General features: G+C 38.2%; 1 protein-coding gene and 1 long non-coding RNA gene across 3 annotated transcripts in view; one reads left to right on the forward strand and one right to left on the reverse strand.

Annotated features, from left to right (window-relative positions):
- Positions 1-14,110, forward strand: part of DARS1 (aspartyl-tRNA synthetase 1) — a 43,312-nt gene extending 29,202 nt beyond the window's left edge. The window contains exons 8-16 of the mRNA XM_064451041.1: positions 2,692-2,803; positions 4,815-4,949; positions 6,109-6,256; positions 7,170-7,316; positions 8,331-8,373; positions 9,084-9,164; positions 9,811-9,922; positions 10,871-10,942; positions 12,677-14,110. Of these exons, the coding sequence (XP_064307111.1) occupies positions 2,692-2,803; positions 4,815-4,949; positions 6,109-6,256; positions 7,170-7,316; positions 8,331-8,373; positions 9,084-9,164; positions 9,811-9,922; positions 10,871-10,942; positions 12,677-12,768 (942 nt within the window). The 3' untranslated portion in view covers positions 12,769-14,110. The remainder of the gene's footprint in view (positions 1-2,691; positions 2,804-4,814; positions 4,950-6,108; positions 6,257-7,169; positions 7,317-8,330; positions 8,374-9,083; positions 9,165-9,810; positions 9,923-10,870; positions 10,943-12,676) is intronic.
- Positions 3,010-17,064, reverse strand: LOC135313343 (uncharacterized). Of its 2 annotated transcripts, XR_010372967.1 has the most exons (4): positions 16,951-17,064; positions 10,187-10,311; positions 5,061-7,452; positions 3,010-3,498 (listed from the first exon to the last, which is right to left on the reverse strand). It is a non-coding gene; the product is annotated as an uncharacterized LOC135313343 (long non-coding RNA). The 2 variants fall into 2 exon arrangements; XR_010372966.1 differs by having other exon boundaries at positions 3,010-7,452; positions 16,951-17,062.
- Positions 17,065-17,074: the final 10 nt, after the last annotated feature.

The following is a 17,074-nucleotide window of genomic DNA, read 5'->3' on the forward strand; positions in this document are numbered from 1 at the left end:
TTACTGTCTTTGCCATAGTCTCAAATAAGACAGTTTGTCAGTATATGTATATGGAATCATACATATGGAGTAATCATGGGGCTCATAATAGAATGAACACTATAGGAAAAGAATGCCATGGCAAAATCTCTTCTAAGGCAAAGGTGAAAATCAATACATTTTGACAGCTGTTTCTGTCTTGAGTTTGCTGGGTTGTACCTAAGTGTGGTAGCTCAGATGGTAACTGCTACCTACCATTGTATCAAACACGGTAATATATATACCAGCATTTCAGTTAAAGACAGGGCAACCGACAGATTCACTCTCCTTTTGTCATAAACATTATACCAGTGCAGAGATTGTAATTACATCTGAAAAGTTCTGATCCATGTGTAGATACAGAATCATCTTTAAAATCTGTGGAAAGTCCTAGTGGCACATAAAACTTTTGAGGTCATCCATTTGACTCCACTGCATGTTGTCATCTGCATTTCTTTAGGAGCTTCTCTCAAATGTCTTGTTGGCCTGGTTTATTCTTAAAAGGAGACTGCAGTAACTCCACAGTTACCCTTGTTGGCAGTCTCTGAATAAACGGGCACTGAGACTCAGCCCGCTTTGGTAGAAAGATGAGTGGTCTTGTCAGATCTAATTTGAGGTGCGGAGAATTGCTGCTTGTTCTTTCCTTGGTCTGTAGTTAAATAAAAGCTTTGGTGTCCAGATCTGAGTTTGGTAGCTTTCATTTTTAAAGTATAATTTATCATTATAGAAGGGATTAGGAACACAGAGTCTTTGCTCTGCATTGTCACTAAAGCCAGGAGGAGTTACTCCCTGATGAGCTGTTGTTAGTGGAGAACCATGTTAGTTATTGACTGGCTGTGTTTCTGTGCACACTTTTAGGCGTCAGACCAAGTAATTGGTTTCAGATTGGGTTTAGCAACCATTTTTCTTTTTCCTAGGACTGAATGACTTAGGACTGCATTCTTACCTGCTGTGGCAGAAAGCTGGTGTTGGTTCATCAGAAGGGTAGAGGAGGCATTGTTACTCTATATACCACTTTAAATAAACGTTACACGTTTTGTCTCTTAGCATTTTTAGAAATTCGTCTAGTTGATCAAAAACTGTATTGGTAAACCCAAATGTGACTGTTCAAGTTGTCACCTCTTGGAAAAATGCCTTTCAGCTTCTAAGTAGGAGATGGTTAAGACAAAAGAATGAAAATATCCCTTTGAATCATCCTAGTGATTTGATGTAACACTGCCAAATTGCACCCAGAGCTCAGGCTAAGTCTTAGCATATGTCTGATTCTGGGAGACCCGTGTAAAAAAGGTGAAAAAGTTTAAAGGTGCTTTTGTAACTGTTGCTTAAACCCTCATTTCTTTCATTTTGAAAGTAGTGGGAGTAGGGGCTGTGGTTAATGTCATCAGACAGTGAGAGCTGCTAGCTATTATTTACTAGTCTCAAGCACTTACACTCATGAGATCGTTTACCGGTCAGTAAAATTGCAAATAGCTCCAAATTACTACAGATCTGCAGTATTATTACAGTTCTGTGTTTTGGTTTTTCAGTGAAGTGATATCTTTTTCTTGCAGAGATGATGGATGTAGCTTTATTTCAATGTATCTACTGACTGACTGTTTAAATTTGGGCGCTTATATAATTTGTTTTGGTTGGGGGTTTTTGTTTTGTGGTTTGGTAGGAGTCATGTGAAAAAGCCCACAAAGCTCTTCTTACCCTAACTGAAAAGTTGGGTACCTTTTAGAAAGGAGAAGTAAACAGTGCTATGACGCAGATTGTCGTAAAGAACTGTGCTTTTAGTTGTTTGCAAGAATTCGTTAGGTTTTATATATGCTTCTGGGTTGCTAACCATCAGGTCTTAAACACTGCAAGCACAAAATCAGATATGGGCTCAGTGTTGACGTATTGCAGTGTTTTCAACATTCACCAGGGTTTTTTTTTCCTCATGCTAAAACCAAAAGTGTTACAGGAACATTTAGTGTAGGTATTGCTAACCAGATAAGTAGCTTAAATGTGTCACATACATAAACAAAAGAAGATGATCAGTTCAGCTAAATCTGCTTTTGTTTTCAGCTAAATGTACTTTTGGAGTAAATTTTGAAAATACAGTTCATGTGATCAGGTGTTATGTGGACTGTTCTAAATGCTGGGAGTTTAGACCTTGCTTTTGGGGTGTTTTTGTGGCAGTGTTGTATGTGGTTAACATGTGACTGTATTTTAATGAAAAATGTTGTATTTGGTAGCCTTTAATAGACAGAAACATTTCTGCCTTTTGCAAGTTATTGAGAGCTTTGCTTTTATCAGGCACTGTATATTACTGCAGCTGTTCTAGTTCAGTGTGCTGAAAGCTTTTTAATAGGTTTAGTGTTTTTATTCAATTTCTTACTATAAAACCTTTATTTGCAGAAGCACATCTCATAAATCAGTGATTCTTTAAATGCAGAAATGACCATAGTGCCTCCTTTATAACTGAATATGCCATAAATTGAAATGAGGAGTTTATCTTGTTTCCTTTGCTGGTTTGTTTTTTTTGTGTGTGTGTAATAAACAATTACTGACTTGCACTTTTCTCTGTTTAGGCAAATACAATAATCAAGTGTTCCTAAGAGAAGAAATTAATCCTTCCAGCTGTCCAGAAAAAGTAACAGAGTCAGGAAAAACTAACTTAGGATTCCTTATTGTATCTTCTTCTTGTAGACCTCCACTAGTCAGGCAATCTTCTGCCTTCAGTCTGGTATTTGTCAGCTTTTCCGAGAAACTCTTATTCGCAAGGGATTTGTGGAAATTCAGACTCCCAAAATAATTTCAGGTATTGTATATGTGATCCAGCAGCTACGGGTCTGCTTCTTTTACAGTTGCTCAATGTATCTATCTGCCAAAAATTTAGTAACATTTTATTTTAAAAATATGAAGTTCTAATTTAGATGCAACATAGCAAACTTCAGGTATCAAAGTTGTTCGTTACTTTTCTGCTCACTTTGGATGTTAAAAGAATGACGAGACAATTATATAGACTTGATTTATGTGCTCTGCAGTGCATTTAAAGTTTTAATTTGGTTAAATACAGATGTCTGATCATACGCATTATTCTTCAAATCAGAGTTCTTAGTGTTGACCACTGCCGGTTCCATTCCGAGTATCAAAAAAAAAAAGCAACCAAACCCCACTCTAATTTCGATTAAAAGCAGCTTCCATCTTAAAGAAGTTACAACAAACACATCATGGTATAAAAGGTGATGCTGTTATATACAATATGTCACTTTAGCAATGAGCATATGGCTGAATAGATGGTAGCAGATCATTCTTCTAAGAGTGTGGCATAACAGCTTCAGCCTGACTAGAAGTCTGGAAATGTAGATTTTGCTTCTGGTTCTGTTGTTGATGTGCTGTATTGTTTTCAAAAGTCAAATGACTTGATTTACTGATGGGTGATTTTCCTCCATCTTACGGGTGTTCTTTGAGGTTTTGCTGATGTCACTAAGACGTACGGCATGGAAAATGCTGCTGTAGGGCAGAGTATTTGTATTATTCTCACTGTATGTGCATTCATTATACGCATACATTTTGCCTACTGAGTTTTGTACTTCTCTATTTGTATTTTTGAAGACAGCTCTTGCTTGAGATAAAAAAAGGACTTTTTAACAAAATACATGTAAGCAACTATTCTTTCAACGTAGAAAGTATTGTTGAACTATAAGATTAGATAACTTTTTTTTTCCCCCTACAGAGACAGTTGAAACAGCATGAAGTACTAAAGACTCCCAAGTAGTTTATTTATGTAGGACCTTTGAGGAAGTGTGCTGATCTTGCTGTGCAGTGTACCATTGAAAGCAAGCAAGCAAGCATCCTATTGTTTGAATGAGATCATATTTTGTAAAAATAACTAAGTTAAGTCGATGCGATCCTTACTAAACTTCAAATTTAAATATCATAGCTGTTTTAAGATTTGAGATTTTACAAGCTACCTGTATTAAAAAATAACTGTAAATATTCACTGAAACCATTTCAATGGAAGAAGTGGTAAAGAAAGAAAGGAAACATTATTCTCAGTGGAATGGTTAGTAGTAATAATAATAAAAATTAGTACATTCCCTGGAGTTATCTTAACATTAGAACTTTCAAAGATTATTAACTAATCGTTCACTCTGGCATGCTTTTGTTGGCAAGCGAGGCAGCTATAACTCTCATATCTTACACTGGGAAATGGAAAGGTAAAGTGACTCAGCTGATAGCTTTGGTAGGCAGTTTACAGTAAACGATTTGAATGCACGTGTTCTTGGTTCCTATTCTCTCAAGGTAACCTTCTATGAAAACTGCCTCAAACTGAGAAAAAGCTTTGTACTTTTGGCAGATGTCCTCTGGTAAACCTGATTTTGACTCTGAGATATTGATGCCTTCAGTTAGAGAGGACGGTCCTGGCAAAACAGGATATGCAGTTTCATCTCAGCCTCTGCCGTTAACCCCTGGAAGCCTATGTCCCTGAAAAAGATTGGTTTCTGCAGAAATGCTGGGGTGCAAGTGGATGTGGTGGTACAGGCATGCATTCTCTGCTGTTCTCACTCTAAGGTGACGGTCAGCTGGGAATAGTAACATCTTAAACTATCCCAGTGAAATTTGCAGATTTGCAAGGTGATGTGTGACAGTCCTGAGCTGCAAAACCTCCCTTAGCATTAATGGATGCAAATACAACTTTTCCCTCTAGTATGTTTTGAAGAAAAATCTCCTGATCTCTAAATGTAAGGCCAATAGTCAATCTTTCTACCTCTGATTTATTTTTTACATTTTTATTTTAATAATTACTGCAAGCATTTGCTTTTCAGCTGCCAGTGAAGGAGGAGCCAATGTATTTACCGTGTCATACTTCAAAAGCAGTGCCTACCTGGCTCAGTCCCCACAGCTGTACAAGCAGATGTGTATATGTGCTGACTTTGAAAAGGTTTTTTGCGTTGGGCCAGGTAAGAAAAGCGGTGGTTTATCCTAAGTGTGAAGTGTACAGCTGTGGTACAAATAAGATAACATGTACACTGAAAGCTTTGAATGGTTTCACTTAATATAGTTTCACTCACCAAACATATTTCAGTTGGGGCAACTAATGAGAGTCAACAGAGAAGTTGCTGGAACAAAACTTAACATGCTGAAATAAGGGTGGAGTACTCTTCTCCAGTGCCTGCTGTTCTGTGAGGAGGAAGAATAGAGTTACATTGGAAATTGATAATATGATGACGTTAGTAAAACATGGAACACCACTGTGATTACTGAAGCCATAGTTTCCTATTAACCATGCCCAGTAGTTGCCTAGTTGGCTTTAGTTGCCCAGTAGTGAGCAGTTAAAATAGGCAAGCTACATTTTATATACTTCAGATTGCATATTAACATGTACCTATCCCTTGCTCTTGTATAGGTACCAAATAACTTTATTTAGAAAATGCATACTTTTAACTGGGCTGTCAGTAAATAGTGAAAAAGTAATTTTTTTTTCTGTCTCATGCTCTTTCTCAAAAGCTGATAGGATGTGGCCTTTTTAGATGGTAATACAGCATCTTTTTCTAAGACCTTGAAGTCAGGTTTAAAGATACATTAGCTGGAAATGCTGGAAAACAAATCAGTAACAGCTTATAAAATAAAAAGAAGATGCAAGTATTCAGAAGATCTTAAATTTCTTGTTAATTACTAGCCAATGAGTCATGGTTTATGGGAAGATGTTTATATTAGGCTCATATTTGGGAGAAAAAAAAAAGCCCCAGAACACACACATGTACACAAGTCCATTTCCTCTGAAAAAGGCAGTTTTCAAATCTGAAAGTTCTTGTGTGCCTGAAAGCTTGTCTGTTTTTTCCAGTTCTATCTGTTGGTCTAACAAGAGCTACTGCCTCCCTGCAACTCTTGTCTGTCTTGTATCCTTTGAGCACCACAGCCACAATAGTGCTGTCACTGTTGTTATAAATGATGCTTTGAGGCAGCTAGTTTCTTTCTGTTTTTCAGTGAGAATTGTCATGTCTAAAGACAGCATTGTCTGCCTGATCCAAATGCTGATGTGATTGATTGTCAGTGTTATTTTTCAAAATGGGATGATAACATCAGGTCAGTTAGAATTTCTGTTGTTTAATTTTGCAGTATTTAGAGCTGAGGACTCCAATACACACAGACACCTGACTGAGTTTGTTGGTCTGGATATTGAAATGGCTTTTAACTATCACTATCATGAAGTGGTAGATGAGATTGCAGATACCTTGGTGCAGATATTCAAGGGACTTCAGGAAAGGTAATGAGAGCATTTTCCATTTCATGAGCAACTTCATTTGTTTGAGGTATCTTGCGCTGTGGTGTGAAGTGGGTGAGCGTTTTGTCCTCAGCTTGTCAGATAATCATTAGTAATCTGATTTACAACAGAACTTAAAAATGAACATTTTTGCTTTGCTCTTAACTATTTCTTTGTGCCTGACATTAAAGTTCACTCAAGCCGTAGCCCAGTAAACTATTTGTAGCCGAGTTGTATCTCCTAGAGTATGCTAGCTTGCACTAAGAAGACTTGTTGGTTACTTTTGAATGGCCTTCCTGACAGAAATGATCTGTTAGTTTAAAACTTCTTCCTTTTTGTGCCACTACAGGTAGACTGATTGTACTATTTTGAAATTAATCGTAATATTTAGTATCTAAGAAAGTTTTTCTGAATCAGATTTATTGTAACAGCCTGCACGTCTGCTGTGAAAGCAGCAAAGATTATTTTCTATTATTCACAGTCTAACTCATTAACACGGCAGGCCAAAAGTTTAGGAAGTGGTTTTCATTTGCTTACAAATTAGACTATCTTGCCAGCAGAAATGCAAATTTTTTCACCTGTCTAGAAGGAAATCTCTCTCTTATATTTCAAACAGGATATCTGTACTGTGAAAATTTGACCTAGTCAATCATTTCTTACAAAAGGAATAAAACAGAAATAATAGTAAAATATTAACATGTATATCATTGAAGTAGATGCATTGACTCAACATGAAAAATTTCATTAGGATTGTACAGAATTTCTCCAGAAGTGGCTTTAAAACAATTTTTTATGTTGCAAGAGGGACCTCTTGTGGCAAAATTGTATTGCCGTTCCAAAACCATTATTAGATGCAGAAGAGTACATTCCTTGATTGTTTCGTATCTTGCTTCTGTTCTTGTTTCCTCATATATAGATTCCAAACTGAAATTCAGACAGTGAACAAACAGTTCCCATGTGAGCCATTTAAGTTTTTGGAGCCAACTCTGAGGCTGGAATACTGTGAAGCTGTGGCCATGCTTAGAGAGGCTGGAGTTGAGATGGGTGACGAAGAAGATCTCAGGTACTTGGGCAGTACACAAATGTGTCAGTCTTGTGAAAGTGGTAGTAAAGTGTCAGTTGTGTACTGTGCAACTGACAGCCCTTGAGAAGGAACCACAGGCTTTTAGAGGAACAAACAGTACCCAAATCCAGATCTCCTGAGAAATAAATGGATATGAAAATAGTCCTTTTTTTACCATAGACTATACGTACAAACTCTGAAATCGAAAAGAAAATAACATGCAACATAAAGTGAGAGTAACTTGAACCTTCTAATGATAAAAGCAGCATTTATTTTTCTAACAATTGCAGTCCATGTGAATTTTCACCTGTCTTTGAATAGGATTAAACAAAAAGGTTAATCAGTCTTAAGTTCTTTCTTTTCAGTAACACCTTCCCATTTCTTCTTTCCACTTCTCAGGAAAATGGTTAAGTGATTATGATTGCATTCCCATTGATTGACTGAAAGATGGGTTTAATTAACTGATTATATATGAACTTTTCTAAAGACACGTAACAAATTAAAGCATTTCTGTTCTTTCCCGTAATATATCCAGTACCATTAGGATAATACGTGATTTTATGGTTAAACAATCTGTGCGTCAAAGAAGTTTCAATCGTAAGAGTTCCACAGAGCATAATAAACTCCTCAGCAACTGATTATGGTGTTTCTCACTTATTGTGCCTAAGAAGGAATGGCTGCACAAGGTGTATGCCAATGGGATATAGAGTATACAGTTCTTCAGTAATCAGAATATGGTGATTAGGAGGTAGTTATATTAAGAGCAAGAATATCTTTTAGGTATCAGTTAATTTAAGGAATTTCTATGACCAATACAAAATATTTAGGAACAGAAATAAATATACTTTATTTTTTAAATTTGTATGCACAATCCAAAACATTCAGAAACACGTACTAGATTTTCTAAAGGGCAGGGTGCAGCAGATCTGTAGCTTGAAATCTTTTTAGCTTTATGAAGTATATAATCAGTACAAGTTTAAATCACTTTATTTTAATGGTGATAATCTTTTTCAGCACACCTAATGAAAAGCTCCTGGGACGCCTGGTAAAGGAAAAGGTAGAAATTGTTTTAGAATAAGTAAATTTGTTATTGAATCTGAAACATGATGTCGTGGAGTCATTGGGTTGGTATAAATGCCTACTTCATGTAAAACAACTTTTTACACACTGGTTGAGAATACAGTATCTCAGAACATGCTGAAGTTGTGAAGTTTGTGATTAGCATAAGCATTTTTAAATTGTCTGACTGCATTCCCATTTTGCTGCTGCTTATTTAATATACTGGCAGTTTTGTCTTTATCATTAATAAGCTTTATCATTAATAAGCTGTTTCAAACTGTTTTCAATCTTTTGTCTTTATTTCCATCACCTTATACTAAGTACACCAAACAGGATAGTATGTTCCAAAACTGGTTCTTATATAATAAAAACAAACAAACAAAAAAAAACCCCACAAAACACCACCGGATTCTAACTAAATCGATAGGAGAAGACGAGATCTTTGCCAAAAAAATACATACATATTTCTACAGCAAGACGTGTTAATGTTAAACATAATTTTACACTGGAAGTATTGGAAAACTGAAAAATAATACACCACTTCTATTGGTAACTTTTTTTCTTAAGATAATACTGTCAATTTTGTAGAAGGTTATTGGGAGGTATTTTTAAATTTTATTTCAAAGATTCACTGATTGTCTTCCTCTTGTAATTTGTTCTTTACATAATTTTCTCTTGCACTAACTGTTTTAAATTATCTTCTTATAGTATGACACAGATTTCTATGTTCTTGACAAATATCCCCTTGCTGTGAGGCCTTTTTATACAATGCCAGACCCAGTAAACCCTGTAAGTAAAATTCTTTGTTTTCTGTGGTTTTTTTGTTGGTTTTTTTTTGTAGTTTAAATTATTCTGTGTAGGGTGTAGAGATAACTTGACAAAATAGATAAAGTATATTTATATGTTACAACTAAAATTCTGATAACAGGATTAGGTCAGTGTTACATGACTTGGAAAATGTTTACAGTTACTCTTCACTGGTGAAAATATCCCAGAAAGAATCTAGCTAAAATTGTGAGAGCTTTATGAAGAGATCTCCATGGTCAGAGCACTGCTGCCATCACTGGAAAGAGGCAAAAACGTTCTTCCCAGGCAGCAGACAGTTTAACAGGAAATATGCTTTTTTACACTGTTAGAAATTCCCCAGTTTATTCCTAAATCCAGGGTAAATATCTTTGGAGCATTTTTTGCTGGGATAACTACATGTGAGTGTAATAGTTTTTCAAAGGGCATGCGATAAACTTCAGGTTTTTTAAAATCAACTCCAGTCTGATGAGAGGAGCCAAAGAGCTGTAATTCTCAGGCAGACTCCAACTACATTGCACTCGTACTGCACAACTTGAATATCATAAGTTAAGTTACTGAGAGGTGGCAAATATGCACCTAAGGATGGAGCAACTGTAGGTAGAAAATAAACTCATCTTTGTCTTTCCAGAAAAGCTCTAACTCTTACGATATGTTCATGAGAGGGGAAGAGATCTTGTCTGGAGCTCAGAGAATTCACGATCCTCAGCTGCTGACAGAAAGAGCCCAGCATCACGGCATCGGTAATGAGTCAAACAACATGAAGCTGAATTTAAACAAATATAAATAATGATTTGTTTCCTTTAGAGGAAGAACTTGAGGCAGAATTTGTTACATGGCAGTAGTGCTACAGTCACAGTACTGTTTCATGCTTAGTGTTAATCCATCTAAATCTCTTTGATCATTTTAGAGTGGTGGTACTTAGGAACTAGTAAGTTTCCCAGCAACACCTTGACAAAAATGAATTGTTTCCAATGACTTTAGAGAGAAGGTAATGCAGGAAATACCTTTTAACAGAATGAGTGTAGACAAACAAGTCTCATTCAGTTGTGCCTCTCTGTAATCTCACAAACTTCTTACTGAGTACTGCAGCAGAGTCCTGTGGGGTTGGCTGCCCTTTTTAAATCTTGAACTGAGAGTAAATAAGAAGTGTCCATTGGTGACATGTAAAAAAAAAAAAAAAAAAAAAAGACAAGGCCAGCTGACAGTGGAAGGGTAAAAGAGTAAATTCGGTGGAGATCGGGAGAGTAAAATGTAGATTAAAATTATGGTTTCAGTGAGTGATAAAATGAAGTGGGTGAAGTGCCAGGTAGGCAGTGGGAAAAAAAAGGGAGTAGCTCTCCCATTATAGCAAGAGGGAAAAGTAGTTGCTAAATCTTCGCTTTCTCACTGCAGTTTGTTCAAGAAGTCACCATTTTCTGTAAGTTACAATGAACAGTTGGGCCTAGCTCTTACTCAGTTCTAGAATTCCTTCCTTGATTAAGTTATTAACAAAATTCTAAAACAAAACTGTTATAGTAATAATTTCTAGATAGTCCTGGTTAATTTATATGTTTAATGAGTAAAACCCCACTGTTAGTGTGTAAGTTAAGTTGGTAAATTTTTCGTTGTGTTTGCAGTCCTCTAGTCACTTTTATGCTTGGCTTGGGGTTCATTAAGCATGTGAGAAACAAAACTTTTTTCCTCTCTAGATTTGGAGAAAATAAAGGCTTATATTGATTCCTTTCGTTTTGGTGCACCTCCACACGCAGGTGGAGGAATAGGTAAGTATCTATATTTTATTTTGTTCTGCGTTAGCCTGAGCTTAATTTAAACTGCTCAGTCTCAAGCATGGTTCAATATAAAATTAAGAATAGTAGCCTTGTTAGGTAAAGGTGTGGGGCTCTTTATCCTGGAGAATTGAAGGAGAGAAGCTGAAATGTAAGGATTGTCATAAAATAAATAGGCAAAATATTAATGGCACAGTCTGGCAAGTTTAAAAAGTAGGTGATCACAAGAAAAAAATGACGATTTATCAGCCAGGCACATGACTTTCAAATTTGACCAATGAGGAAAATTTAAGGAAGCAAGAAACTATATTATGTGTGGATTTATCATGGCCTACTAATACCAGAAGCCACTGGTCTCTTAGCACCTTTTATGAAGCTGTTCTGCAGTAAGGAGAATAAGTGATTGCTTCTGTCTTAGTGATTTGGCTGAATGTCACTGGTCAGCCTGGCTGATGCTGATTGTTTCAGCAAAGGTATTGAGGCTCTGTGTCTTGGGTGTGAGTATTTTACATATTAAAATGAAAAAAAGATAGGGTTTAGGCATCTTAATGGTAACATTTTACAGTTACATACATTGCTTTCATTATCAGGATGAAATCTGCTTGTGCATATGGAAATAGGACACTTCGTAGGCCCTGTTCAGTAAACACAGTTATTTCTTTGTTTCGGTGTTTCTGCATTTGCCTTACTTTTGCAAAGTATATTTAGTACCTTCCCAACATGTTCTCAGAACAACTTCCTAAGTATGTCTTCAGTAAATGCATTAGATCTGTGTTATGCTCTTGAGACAGCTGTTCAGAAATACCTACAAGATGTAAGCATCAGTGATCATGCAGTACACATGAGCAGAGATGCAGCATTTACAGATGATCCAAAATCACTTAGACCGGTCAGAACTGACATTGAGGGAGCTGAAGCTACATCTTTTCTGCAGAGTAAATGCTCCTCATGGAACATCCCAGAGGTCAGGCCAAGTATCAGCCAAACAGGAGATGCTGTGAGAATGAATGCTGGTTTCTGGCTGTTTCAGGTGGAAACCTTAGCATAGGAGGGCAGTGTGTAAAAACTAGCATGCATCTAGGTTTCATCTCAGCATGCCTGGGGTGCATATGTAGCACCATGGATTAGGAAGTCCTTCCATGTTCCAGAGTACACACATAACCTCTTAAGGTTTCAGGAAGAAAGAACACGTTGACCAGTGAAACATTTATTATCATAAAGATACAGGCAGGTAGTTACATGGGTATGTATTGCTGAATCTACATCTTTGTACTGTAGAGGGTTTGGGATAAAATACCCCAGCTGTAGGCTTTTACCTATAGTTGGTTATGGCACTTCATGTCCCTTACTCTGAAGCTGTTCAGACTGGTTTGGCCTATGCTTCTGTTGCTGTATGCAAGATACAGCTCTGATCACCCACCTCTCATTTCAATTTTCTGCACCATCCCTCTTTAAAGTCTGCAGCGATTCAGAGCAGGGTTGAGTCTGTAGTACCATTGCTAATTGATACATGTTCCAAATGATGTCCATATCGTGGCAGAAGGCACCATATGTAAAACCCCTAAATCTTGGATGTAGCTCCTTTCTGTAGTTGGACATGCTAATGTACATCTGTCTTTAGTCACATTGCTGTGGGGGGCTGGCTGTAGGTATAAAGTACCTTTAGCTTCTTCAGACTTTCCAACAAAAGACTGACAATACTGATGGATTCTTTTTCATTTGTTGTAGGGCTGGAAAGAGTAACCATGCTGTACCTAGGGCTGCATAATGTTCGTCAGACCTCCATGTTCCCACGGGATCCCAAACGACTGACACCCTGACATGAGTGGCTGTTCAAAGCTTGAGATTATTTGCCCTGCAAATACAATAAGATTGCAAGCATACCCCCTCCTACTGCTGAACCTGTATTGATTTGAGCATTATAATATGCAATACAAAAAAAAATCTCATTTACTAAAGTGCCACAATAATTTTTTTTATCCTTAGCTGTTTATTTAAAAGAAAATATTTTAACAGTTCAAGACTCTTTGTATTGGCAACTGTGCACATTTTTAATGAGAATGTGATACTTTGAGTTAGTATTCTAGTGTCACATAGAATTGTATCATGTTTCTAAACATTTTAATAAATGATGCAATAAAAAATCTGCATTTTTAACTTATGTCAGCAAGATTGAATATTCTGAAGTACAGAATTCGCTCAAAGCTAAAATGACTGGATGCTTGCAATTTAAAAACCAGGAGGAAAGCAGCCAATTGTTAATCTACGTGAGTGTCAGGTAGAGAAGCAGGTGAGAAGAACAACATTCTTAACAAAAAGTCTTCATATGAAATTGTGAAAATAGATTGCAATAAATCTCTCAAAGCAAATTAGATACAATGTCTTTCTGATTTTTGCTTTGTTGATCAATAATCATGAATCCATAAGGGTTGCTTTCTCTTTTAATGATGCAATAGCTGCTGGAAGTTTAAATTTATTTTCTTTTTTTAAGTTGTACATAAGCCATAGGCCTCTTCTTTATGTTACTGATTGAGAATGGATAGGTTACACACACTCATGGAATACACAAGGGATATATAATATTCTCAGAAAATAAATGGTCGGTGAGTTTGAGAGCAGGACATGTATTTTCCTGCCTGAGCCAGCCTCTAGGATAACAAACAAGACAAATCAGCAAGGATTTCATGTATCTATTGCCGATGAAAGAAAATCAAATAACGTAAGCAAACCTATTTCAGGATTTTTCTCATTTATAAATGCTCTGAACAGCCCAGCTGATGCACATTTAGAGAAATGGGGTGCTTCTGTAAGTCAGAGTACTTCTGAAATTCTTTATAGACATCCTTCTTCTCAAATGAATCACCTACTTGAACCTCCTCAATTTGCAGTGATGTACAAAGCTACTTCTCTTCCTCCTCCTCCCAGCCCAAAAGGATGTGCCCTGCATTTGGAGAGGAACCACTGTATTCGAGACTTCCTTTTATGGACTGCATCTGATAGTTGTTTTTCAAATTTAAATTTTCAAGTGTAGATGCCAAAGAGCAAAGGATTAAATTACTTGCCTGGGCACTGCAATAGAGTTACTCTAATATTTATACATATTTGTAATTCCTGACTTAATCTTTGCTTAACATTTTACATAATAAAGAGCTTTCAGTAGGAGGTATGGTTTAGACAGTTTGTGTTATTGTCACTACCTTGATTTTTAAATGTCAGAGAAGCCACTTATTGGTTATGCTACAAAAAGGTCAGTGAGGCTGTGTATAAATTGTGTAGAATTTCACAAACGGGCAAATCATCTTTTGCAGCTGCCATTGAACAAGACTTAATTTTAATGTTTTGTGACAGGCGTTCTCCATTAAAAAACAATCATACTAGGTCAGTTAGGTGAGGTGCTGGAAATGTAAAAGTTAAACTTTGTTTAGAAGTCACACAATTCAAGGAATAACACACTTTGCAGCATTGCTTATGAGTCTGTCGTAATTAATTTACCAAGGATTCTTCCCCAAGTATTAACTTCAAATCTTAAGAGCGTACCCAGTTGTACTTTACATGGCTAAGTGGATTATAGGCACAGCTTATCATCAGCGTTATTATTGATGAATCCGAGTTTCCAGACAGTTGTTTATTCAGCTAAGCCACCTGAAATGAATTTAATTACTTTATCATATGGAACTGGTAATGTGTTCCACAGCAGAAGCACATCGTTCATAATACACGGCAAAATTACTGACTTGTATTTTATGCCAACAAATAAAATACTGAGAACTGTGCTCTAGATTTGGCAGCAAGGTCTGTGCATACATTCCTGTAACAACTGTGCTTATCCCAATTCTGTTTAGAGTTGTTCAAGCTCATGTTGTAGTTTGATTTATTCACAGTAGCTGCACAAGAACAATTTGGATGCAGACCCCGATTCCTTTGTAACCAGAATCCTTTCATGCAGTTTTTCTTGGCTAACTGAAAATAATTATGATCATAAATCAAAATGCATTTGCCCTGAATGTAATCTTAACAGGAGACTTTAGTGGAAGCTGCACATTGTTAAAACTTAGGTTGAAACCCTGCAAATAGTAATTTCAGAACTTCATGTTGCTTTGATAGGTAGTGACTCTGTCTTGGTTGTTCTGGAAAAGTCGAACTTGTGTAGTCCTTTATTTCCAGTAACCTGCGGGAAGTTTAGCATTTTACATGGAGTCCGTATTGCTGCTGCTTCTCCACCAGTTAAAATGTTTTCTGGTTTTTTTTTTTTCCTTTCATGATGTACAGATGGGAATTGCAACCGTGCAATTTTTTAAATCAAGGTACTAAAAAGGATACTGGTAAGGAATAGCCAGTGAGTCACCTGCTCAAAACAAAGGGCACAAAGCCTCAGTTTGCTTCTGCGGTTTAACCAAAACATTTTCCTGTGAAAACCCATCTGTGTCCACTGAGCACTCTGATTCTGCCCAGCAGGGAAGGGAACTCGGGCTGTTCTTTTGGAAGCGAAGTGCAGGACTGGTTCCCTGTGGCTGCCACATGCTGTTAGGGGTTAACCCCGGCAGGCAGCCAGGCACCTCACAGCTGCTTGCACCCTGCCCAGTGGGCCTGGGGAAGAGGAAAGGAAGAGTAAAAGCAAGAAAGCTTTGTGCTTCCACCCCAGGCCAGTCAATTCCAGGTGTATTAGACACCTCTCCATGTGAAAGCAAACCATGGCCTGCACTTTGCTGCCAAAGGGACGGAGGAGAACGTAGTATCCATCTGGCACACTGCTTGGCTGCCTTAGGCTCCAGTTCCTACCAGGGTTCCAGCGCATCCCATGCGGCAGTGCTCAGCCGTGGTGCTATTTCATGTGGGCCATGGGAGTCCACTGCTAGCCTCCACCACATGCACCTGCACGGCTCCTCCCGTACGCCCTGCAGCTGGCCACGGGTCCCCTCAGAGCACCTTCCTCCATGCCAGAAAGCGCCTGGGAAAGTGAGAAAGCCTGGAAAAACAGCATGTTTTCCTGACAGCCATCTCTAAAGCACACAACTTGCCCAAACAGATTTTAATTATTTACCATTCCTTGTTTGAGTATTGCCATTACCTGTGTGCAGGGTGGGGGTAGGCTGGGGGAGGGTTTTGGTAAAGAGAAATTAAGAAAAACCAGCTGAGATTATCTAAGATGAGTTATTATTTCTTTTAAAATAAACAAGCCTCACAACCAGCATGCACTTGTGCACGTTTTTGCTGGTATGATCGCACAAAATATGGAATTTATTCACTGCAAGTTTTTTTAAAGTTATCATTAGTTCTGTTTTCTTATTTTCTTTGGATTCAAAACAGCATGTAAGCATAGGGTCGATTGTAAACAGCTGGGCAGTTTTTCTTCTACTTTGCCAACTCATAAGCCCTTAGCCACGTGCTAAAAGAACACAAAAACCCAACCCTCAGAAAGCTGTCATTAACAATCTGCATTAAAATAGTACCAACTTTCAAAAAGGGCTAACCCAGCCAGGACCTCCACCCCGACCTCTGCCGTGAAAAGTGAGCAAACCGTTAAGAGTTTTATCTTATTACACCTAAACCCCCCTATTGCCAGGCTGCCTTTACCATTTCGCAAGCCTACCATATGGCAAGCGCACCGTAACGAGAACGCTGCTGCTGGAAGCCTGCGCTGCCAGTGCTTTGTAAAGGGTCTCAGAAGCGAGAGTCAGCCGTTCGCTGCCGTAATTACAGCGAAATTCCCAGTTTAGGCAGAGATTAACGACTCCGCAGGTGGCGGAGCAATTCTAAGCGATTTTTCATAGATACTGAAGCGGTTCCTGCTGGCGGGGACCACGTGCCGCCAGCTGCCATTCCGCCAGGGCTGTCACCGCCACGGCACCCCTTGGCAAACGTTACCTCGTACCGTCCTACCCGTAAGCACGATGTCACAAACACGCAGCCGAGTCTCCAAACTAAGGCCCGACCATCATCTGGTTTAACCTACACCCTTTTCACCCCAGGCTAGTCCTTGGGAAGCCGGAGGTGCAGCCTACCTAGCGGGTCCTGTCGGTGAGGGGCTGCCCGAGACGCCGCGCACGACCACTACCGAACCCAGCCCTGAGCGCCGGCGCGCCCCTCGCCTTTGGCGCGAAAACCTCCGTGAGGGGAGGGGCTCTG

The sequence above is a fragment of the Phalacrocorax carbo genome, chromosome 5 (assembly GCF_963921805.1).
Source record: "Phalacrocorax carbo chromosome 5, bPhaCar2.1, whole genome shotgun sequence".
Classification (NCBI taxonomy): Eukaryota; Metazoa; Chordata; class Aves; order Suliformes; family Phalacrocoracidae; genus Phalacrocorax; species Phalacrocorax carbo.